Source organism: Urtica dioica, chromosome 12, assembly GCF_054948205.1.
Source record: "Urtica dioica subsp. dioica isolate 48M chromosome 12, U.dioica_male_clone48M_v1_H2, whole genome shotgun sequence".
NCBI lineage: Eukaryota > Viridiplantae > Streptophyta > Magnoliopsida > Rosales > Urticaceae > Urtica > Urtica dioica.
In genome coordinates, this window is record NC_142767.1 from 20,176,639 (window position 1) to 20,186,118 (window position 9,480).

Here is a 9,480-nt window from a genome sequence, read left to right on the forward strand (position 1 = left end):
AAAAAATGAAGGCTTGAGTAAGGGTATAATGTACATGATGTATTCTTATTTCTTAGAATAAGAACTAGAAATGAGATATCATAAGAAAAAGTTTTGATATGAGGTAGGCCAGTCAATTCCACTTGAAATTAGAAGAGTACTATCTTTTGGGCTGAAAGAGCCCAAAAGCTGCCCTTTATGGTTATATCCGGATCCGATTAAGTAATTTAACATGGCGACTAATTGCAACTTCGTCCTCTAACTGTACGAAACATTGTAAACAAGACCCGCACAAACTCTCTGGGTTTTGAATCTGTCACTGACTCTGAAAGAGAGAAAGAGAGAGACGCTCGAAAGAACTCGATCTTCCCTTTGGCTCCCGACTCAAATCCCGAGCCTAGAGAGAGAAACCAAAAGGATCAAGCTTTCCAGAGAGAGAAAGAGAAACAATGGTGACATCTTCGGTAGTGAACACGTATCCGCTCTCCAGCTACACCTTCGGTACCAAGGAGCCCAAGATGGAAAAGGACACTTCCGTCGCCGATCGTCTCGCTCGTATGAAAGTCAAGTATGCTTTTCTCTATTTTTTTTAATTTAAATTAATTTAGGGTTTCAGGACTATGAATATGCTACATAAACCCTAGAAACATTTCTTTTGGCCGACGGAATTTGATCCTCTTTTCGCTTTATTTCTAAAGCCGTAATAGGGTTTTACGAAATCTTACTCTGACCTCTGGTTTTGGGGTTTCTCGATTGGCAGTTATATGAAAGAGGGAATGAGGACAAGCGTAGAGGCGATTTTGCTGGTATGTAAATATGACATTTCTCTTCAATCATTATTATGACCTGGGTTGTTACAATTTTTATTTCGTTGCTTTCTTCAAGTATAGTTTTAGCTTTTAAATCATAATGATATTGTTTTCTTGCTCTGATCTTTGGGATGAACGTAATATTATATGATTGTTCTTCCTCTCTGCTGAATGCAATTTATTTTTTTAATATCTAAGATAGCTTCAATGGAAGTGACCTTATTTCTCTCGGCTCAACTAATAGTTTGGATTTGCAGGTACAAGAACACAATCACCCTCACATTCTTCTGCTGCAGATCGGAAACACGTTTTGCAAACTCCCGGGCGGGCGTTTGAAGCCAGGAGAGAATGGTAATTTTGTAACTCTATTCACTTGAGAAACAAATAGCGTGTTCGTGTTTGTTTGTTTGTTCATTTCGAGGTGTGTGTTTATTATGTTGTGGCAGAGATCGAGGGTTTGAAAAGGAAGCTGACCAGCAAGCTCGGCGCTAATTCACCCACGCTCGTCCCAGATTGGCAGGTGATTCAAAAGCTTATAATTTATCTCGCTTTCTTCAAATTCCATGTAAAATATGTTAATGCTTGATTTTGCAGATAGGTGAGTGTGTGGCGATCTGGTGGAGGCCGAACTTCGAAACTATAATGTACCCTTATTGCCCTCCACACATCACCAAACCTAAGGTACGGCTTTCGTTTTCCGACAGATTTTCTCTTTTCTGTTTTCCATGCTCTCTCGGGGGCGTGTTATAATCTCGTGTCGTTGGTACAGGAATGCAAAAAGCTTTACGTTGTTCACTTGTCGGAGAGAGAGTACTTTGCTGTCCCGAAAAACTTGAAACTCCTTGCAGTTCCGTTGTTTGAGCTCTACGATAATGTCCAGGTACAGAGGCTTTGTGTGATCGATCAATCAAACTCATCGGTACTTATATGTTAATGTAAAATATCTTTTTTTTTTTTTTTTTTTTTCCAGCGATATGGCCCAGTTATTTCCACCATTCCGCAGCAGCTCTCGAGATTTCAATTCAACATGATCACTGCGTGAAATTGCCTTGACTTCTGACTAAAACTTATATTGGGAGGTTCGTACCTCAATATTTAGTCGACCGTGGATGCTCAAACTCAAAAATCACACCCGGCCTTTTTATTATTACTATTATTACTTATTTTACATATCATAACGTTTTTAATCTCTAGGTAAAGATTCTGTTGAGGATTGTCTGATTAGCAGACGTGAGTTCTCATCATTTGATATATTCGGTTCATCACTGTCTATCTTCGATCATTGTGTTTTTAGGCCTAGAAACTGACCTTGCAAGTGTATTTGTGTGGTGAAAGCTTTGTAATTTTTTATGTTATTGCTAGATTGTTTATTTCCCATTTGGATGGTATGTTTGCGTCGTTTTGTTTCTGATTTCCTGTGGAAGATTCCGTATCGGAGTTGTAATGATAGTGTAATACTTTGTGTGGTCATTTTATTTACAGGGCATCCATAGGATGCCTTATAGGTTTTACAGTTTTACTCTCAGACTGTATGTAGTTCCTATGACACAGCTAATTCATTTATGGGATTAGGTTGTGAAAGTTTAGTTCATACTTCATACTATGATTTTGTTTTATATCATCACATGTATATAGTATATACACACGGAGAGCTCGTTGACTTTTAAAGAATAATATGCTTTCCTTGGAGTAGCAACAATTTTTTTTTTTGACAAATTTTCTGTAGCATCATTTGGGGGAGGCAAGTTGTATTTTTCAGATAATAAAAATATTGATAAAACCCTTGGTACACTGAAAGATGATGACAATTAGACACAAGTCAATGTCCGAATATCTGTTTTATGTCATTTATAAAATGTATTGCAGGCCTATATGATGGACAAGTGGTATGAATTAATAAATATATATATATATATATATATATATATATATATATATATTTTGTACAAATAAAAGCTTTCTTTTTAGGGTATGTCATTTTTTTTTGGCAAACTACACCAAAGATCTCTTGTTTTGCTGACGAAAAAAGTAATATTAATGCAAAACAATTTGATGGATATATAGGTATATAGTATGGTCTATGGTGTTGTAGACTTGTAGTAGAGAATCAAATACCGAGTAAGAAATTGAATTGATTCACAGTATTTTATTGTATGCGTGATCTGTTTTGCATTTATATACGCATGTATGCATTGATTTTTTATGTCAACAATTCTTGTATAGACCGAAAATTATGAAGAACGTTAATTAAACCATAATGTATAAAAAATTAAAAGAGTTATATTTTCATATTGGCAACAATTTAACCAAAAATAGTCGCATGGCTGTAGATACTTAAAGACACATAATTGCTGAAATTAGCTTAAATAAAATAGGGGAACACACTCTCAACACATTAATTTAGCAGATCCTGACCATAAAATATTTATGTACCAAAGATATCGAATATACAAAATATCAAAGCAGCTTAAAAATACTTTTATAAATGCAAATAATACATGTTTAAGTCACAAAATCCTCTACTGAGATTCGATTTTTTTCTTCAACGCTCTCTTCGTACGTAAATCATGTTGAATACATACTAATCATAACAGTGGAGAGAGAAGACTATTGAATGTTAATTATATTATATTTCATATAATTGTAATCGCGTGAAACATTGATGGTTCGAGGAGTTGTTAGAAATCAAACATAAAAACAAAATAGCTGGAATTTCTTAAATCTCCCCAGTAATCTCATTTAGCATATGTTTAATTTTCTATGGGGACTCTAGTCCTGTGAAATATGTATTTTTTTACAAACCACGTTTACGTAATTGGAGACTATTAAATGTGAATGTTTTTTTTGTTTCCTTTACACCTTTGCACGGTTGGTATTCGGTATATATTTTAAAAAGACTAATGTCGTAGAAATGTGAAAAGGGTTTGTTTACAGTTTACTAATGGTGTAATAATTATATTGATTAGGAAATAATAATATTTCTAGCTAGAATGATTCTAGAAACAAAAGTCTTAAACAATAGTCCAACATGATCTTATTAGCTGTTCGTTTTCGTCTTTGTTTTCAACAAACTCAAAGCAAATACACATGCATTTATTCATTGCTATGAGTTGGCGTGATAATGGGACCAGAAATTATCGTCCTTATTAAGCCTTAGTATTCAACTCAAATATGTCTTCTTAATAGTTTATTAAGAAACAAAACTCTACACTTAAAACCTTTTTTTCTGTGGATTCTAGGCAAAGTGCGAACTCTTTTTTATTTTATTTTATATAATAATAAGATGTACACGTCCACCATCTTCAACAACAATATCAATAAGTCACTTTTTTATGCTTATTTTTTTTTAGGAAATATGGTCTATTAAATATATATTTATATCTAGATGATGCATCGGTTAAAGACCCTCGCTAGAAACCTTAAAAATACTTTTCACCGGCTTCATATGGTAGGTAAATGAAAATTTGAAAAACAAATTTTCAAGTCAAATTTGGTGATTGCGATGCCACAAATTAGTAGTAGTAATTTATTCTTTGATGATAGGAACATTTATTTTTGTAAATTGTAATTCGCCCTTTTCTTGACCCTAGTCGTTTTTTGTGGTCTAAACTCTAAAGACTAAATGAATTTGTTATAGAGTTGTTCTGCAACTTTGGAAAGATAATACCTGTATTTTGAGGTATTATCTTATCATAGCCTCCTTTGTTTTGTCGGCATGTTCATCTCTGAAAGCAATCACAAATATAGAATGGTTTCACGAAGAACAAGACTCCCACGAAACATAATTTTATTAAAGTTTTTTTTTTTTTTTTCAAAAGTCGTTTTATTTTCAAGCCAGTTAATAATTAATTTTCCTGGAAGAACTAATTAATTAACAAGAGATGACCTAATACTCGAGAAATGGGAATATATGATTTATATATTAAGAGACGCGCTTATTTTATTGGTAAGAGACTACATTACAAAATACGTAGACGTATAGAGGATATGATATTATAATTTTTATGTATTAGTTTTATTGTAAACATGGTATTTTTTTAGTAGATTCTCATGGAACACAATACGATATACAAATTGATATACATGTTAAGTGTTTGTTTATGGCGTTAATAATACTCGTGGGCTAGCTTATTAAGGACTGTTGACAATCGAAGCTTCTCTAATTCAACAAAAAATAAATTATAATTAATTAACCAACCACGTTGAATCTTAAGACCTAAACCAATAGCTCGTTTCTACACGTATTAAATTTTCAATTGGACCACATAAGATTAAAAACATTATAAACACAGTCTCTAGTACTGTCGTTTTATGCCAGTCTTTTTCCATTAAAATTATATATATTAGTATTGTACACACATACGTATAAGTGTACATACCGTTGGAAAAACTACATATATTATAAGATTTTTTCTTTTTATAGATAGTGACTATTTATTGATTGTTCACTAACAGACGAAATAGTGTATTATGAATGAGAGATATAAGTGAGAATTATAATCTCATGCGAAACAAACACTTAAGAATTTAACTATTTATAATAATCATTATTAAATGCTATGAAGCTTAAAAAGTGCTACATGTCACTCTTTCACCATCGGAGCTGGGCTCGGACGTAGAGGTCTAGTGGCTCTTTGTAGGCACACTAAGGTAATTAGCACGACGCTACGTCGGCAACATGGCGAATGGGCATCAGCGTCGGTGTCGCCGTTGAATTTGGGCATAGAGCCTTTAATAGTTCTTTGTAGGCGCACTTAGGCACTTCGTCACGAACGGTGCGGTTCGTGGGCTCTTTCACGGCGATTCTCGCCATGGAAGTTTCCTTATCAAGGGTTGCGTCCTCTCGCATGGTGGTTATTTTTTAGTATCCGTTTGAGTGTACAATTGTGCCATTTGGAAACGAACGGTTATCTAGCCAACGGTTGTGTCGTTTGCGACTATAACTGTCGTTCAAACGTACACGTATGATTGTTCGTCGTTACCATTCATGAACATGCATGAATTCCTTTGAAAGGAATTAGCCACTTGATTTTTGAACCTCTAGCTATCTATCTAAAACACGTTCTCTAGAAATCGTTCTTGCCTATGTTCGAATTTCAGTATTGTGTCTTGGTGCAATCCGAATTCGGGCTCTTTTAAATCCTGCGGTATTTTTGTTCGTGACCTTCAAGGTATTTTCGAGGTGCAAAATATATTAAAAGGAAAGTGCAGCTCATGCGTGATTCAAACCCAAACGTCTTCAGCTTTGAAGAATTACACAACATACCACATAAAAACTCTCACTTTGTGTAACATAATTAAGCAAAAAAATAAATATTAAATTATATTAAATGGAAGAAAAATAAAAAAAATTCCGCTATTCGAATATAATTTTTTTCTCCTCAATTATTTCATTGTTTAAGTGGTCTTACCGTTAAAGTTTAAGTGGCCGGGGGAGTTCCACTATGAGGAGAGAGGTTCTGGGGGGGTGGTTTTGTTTAAAAAAAAAAAGTGGTCTTACCGTGTAAGGCGACCCATTTTCGGATTAAATTTGGTAGTGAAAATTAATTAATCCAATTAATGGAAGTGGAGATTAAAAAAAACTGTTGTAACTAGCGAAATAATTATCATCTATTCACATTATAGCTTAATTATTAACATATTAAAGAAATAACTAAACTCATGCCTACGTCTCCATAGTATGACGCATACATCTTACTATAGTTTGAACTATTTTCTTAATTTTTAGATAATTCGGTTATAATTTTAACGTTGGGAATTTAAATGAGCTATGTATCTAACTGTCCCTTTCTTTTTAAATAGATAAGGTAATGAATTAAATCAAGAAGAAATTTACTTGACATATAAATTTGTAACAATGGAGATTTTGACCTTTTATATAAGTCATCTCAACGCACTTATTTAAAATAAACCAAAACTTTAAGTTTGACATATCTATTACTTGTTGAGCTATACAAAAATTCCTATACCCTTCTTATATTTCGTGACACTGCTATATTATCGCGATATATAGAATTTCGTGATTGCAATGTCACAAAATACTGCATTTTGTGACACTAGCGTCGCGAAATAAGAAAAGAGTCACATAACCTAGAAAAAAAAAACTTCAGAATGCCCAGATCAAACAAATTAGTCTGAAAACTCTAACAACCATCAAATATATATTATTCTCCTTTACTAGCAATCAAACACAAATCCGTCAATGTCACACGCTAATTCGCCGCGCGCTGAGACGTCAAAGGCGTATGCGTCACTCTCCACACTGCACTAGTGAGTCAAGACTTCGAAGATGGTGAATCTCTGCACTGGTGAGTCGAAACTTCGAAAGCGTCAACGAACTATCAGGGTTGCTCTCCACTGCCCCTAGCGATACCTAGGGGAGAGAGAGAGAAGCGAAAAAAAAGTGAAAAAATAAATGAAAACGAGATAAAATAAGTTAAAGATATATTTTTGTAAGATAATATTTCTCTCTCTCTCTCTCTCTCTCTCCCTCTCTCTCTCTCTATTTACTAATATAGGTATTTGTTGATTTTAAGAAAGTAACTTGAGAGTATAAATATATATGTAAAAATGCCTTTATAATACACTACATCTATATAATATATTTTCGGTTTAAATATGCATAATTAGTTCTCAAATGCGAGCAAAATGTCAAAATACAGACTTTTTGACCATTTCATTAAAGAATTGTTCAGCATGACTATTTGTGGTGTTTCTTATATTCTATATTTGCTGATACAGTATAATAGTTTTGTCGGTCGTTTTCCTAGCTTGTTTAAGCGTATGTTTTAAAAGTTAATATATAGAGTAAAGCCAATGAGTAGTACGTGATATTGATTATGAGTATCTATACGTATCCATGTACGTATATGTTTACAACTGTTCTCCTTAATTTTATAAATGATTGCAAAAACTTATGATGGTGAAAGTTATGAATTAAAAATATATGTAGCTGAGTCTACGCATCCCAAAATCACGTAAACATGTCCTGTGAATTTTACCAAGTAGTAAATATTTCATATTTAATAGCTTGCAACGTTTAAGGAATGATATGTTAATTCCAGTGTTATAACTAATCCACTAGAACTCGTGATTAATATTTAATACAGCCATACAGAGAAGAAAGCTATATTTTTATGCGTTAACTTTCCTTCTCTCCTTTTCACGATACAAAGGTTGGTGAATAAATTTTGTCCTCTTTACGAAAAGTTAATTAATCAACTAACAGAGAAGTCACAATATACGGGATCAAATTATATCATGATTACGAACCTACCATATGTCAATAAATAATAATAATAATAATAATAAATAATCCACGCCACAGATTAGCTGCTAGCTTGTGTGATCATTAACATTACGTTATGATTACCTCACACATAAATACATACATTCGTACGTACATTCTCGGGAATATGTGCATAGAGACAAATATCACCTATATGTGTGTATGCATAGTTAATATGTCGGAATATGTAGAATCTCATTATTTCTCCGAAAATACTAATTAATTTGAAATTAATCAAGAAAAGTACACACAAATAAGCAGATGATTAACTAGAAGAACAAATAAATAAATTAGTAGGTAAAGGAGAGAGTTGAAGACTAAATTGGTTACTTCCTTTTCACAAGGTACGCCATTGAAATATATGGCTGATTGGTATATTAATCTTTCAATTATCATTTTTCCCCCTCTTTGGGTTTAGGTGGCAAAAAGATAGAATATCCAACACGTGTCAAAAAGTATACTTTTCTATTTTTAAAAGAAAAATAAAACAATATTTTATTCTTTTTCTCCGTTTGGATTTGGAACTTTGGACTTGGTAAAATATTTTTTTGAAGGGGTTTTTAAGTTTTAACCATTATAAATTCCACGTAGCAAATGACATATCAGGGTTGACAAAACGACACATATTTATTAACCTTATCATATATTATATCTCGAGGAGGTAGGCATGCTCAATATCTTTATAATAGAACAAGGAATAATACAGCGTGCGACAATATCTTTTAGTTTAAAACAAAATACTAGTCATTTTCATATTATAAATAACGAAAGTACAATCTGTCAGATAAAATAATTGCCAATTTTCAAATAACATTTTTTTTTATATTTAAACTTTTTTGCTATAAATTATAACTGTTATTATGCTTTTTATAATTGACAAATTGGCGCTACAATGATTGTTAAATAATATCTCTCAAGTCATGATATTCATTGATCTCAATAAAATAGAGAGAAGATATATTAATTTTTGCAACATTATAATGCTACAAGAAATACATAATGCGCTTATTTAATTAAACTATATTTCACTGATCTGTCAAGTTTTATTGGATGTTCTACATTCCACGTATCTGAATCCAATTTGAAGATCAAAGACTACGAAATCAATTCCAAATCGGTTTGAAGTTTCTTCTAATTATAATCCGAGTTCAATTGCTTGCGAACCCAAATTGTCGGCAGGACAGAAAAAGTCATAGTGATTTAATGACATATATAAAGCATATTAGTGTATTTAGTTATATGCTTGGTTTAATTTTCCCCTAAACACCGCCAAAGAGCGTAACCCATTTCAATTTAATGTGTAAGTGTACTCATATTAATTGGTTAATATTCCTATAGCGTCTTTTTTTCCTGGTTGAAAAATGGCGATCCAGCAAGAGCGACTCTCATAGGAACATGAAAGCG

At 32.8% G+C, this 9,480-nt stretch overlaps 1 protein-coding gene across 1 annotated transcript; it reads left to right on the plus strand.

Moving 5' to 3' along the window:
• Positions 1–247: 247 nt before the first annotated feature.
• LOC149380100 (Cleavage/polyadenylation specificity factor, 25kDa subunit) lies at positions 248–2,386 on the plus strand. Its single transcript, XM_089604276.1, has 7 exons — positions 248–547; positions 740–785; positions 1,046–1,139; positions 1,235–1,308; positions 1,383–1,469; positions 1,558–1,668; positions 1,759–2,386. Exons 1-7 carry the CDS (start codon positions 429–431, stop codon positions 1,828–1,830), a joined length of 603 nt encoding a protein of 200 aa, XP_089460402.1. The 5' UTR covers positions 248–428; the 3' UTR covers positions 1,831–2,386.
• The last annotated feature ends 7,094 nt before the right edge of the window (positions 2,387–9,480 follow it).

Coding starts and splice junctions, on each gene's coding strand:
- LOC149380100 (XM_089604276.1), top strand. CDS start 429: ATGGTGACATCTTCGGTAGTGAACACGTATCCGCTCTCCAGCTACACC. Junction 548..739: donor CTCGCTCGTATGAAAGTCAA/GTATGCTTTTCT, acceptor CTCGATTGGCAG/TTATATGAAAGAGGGAATGA. Junction 1,470..1,557: donor CACACATCACCAAACCTAAG/GTACGGCTTTCG, acceptor TCGTTGGTACAG/GAATGCAAAAAGCTTTACGT.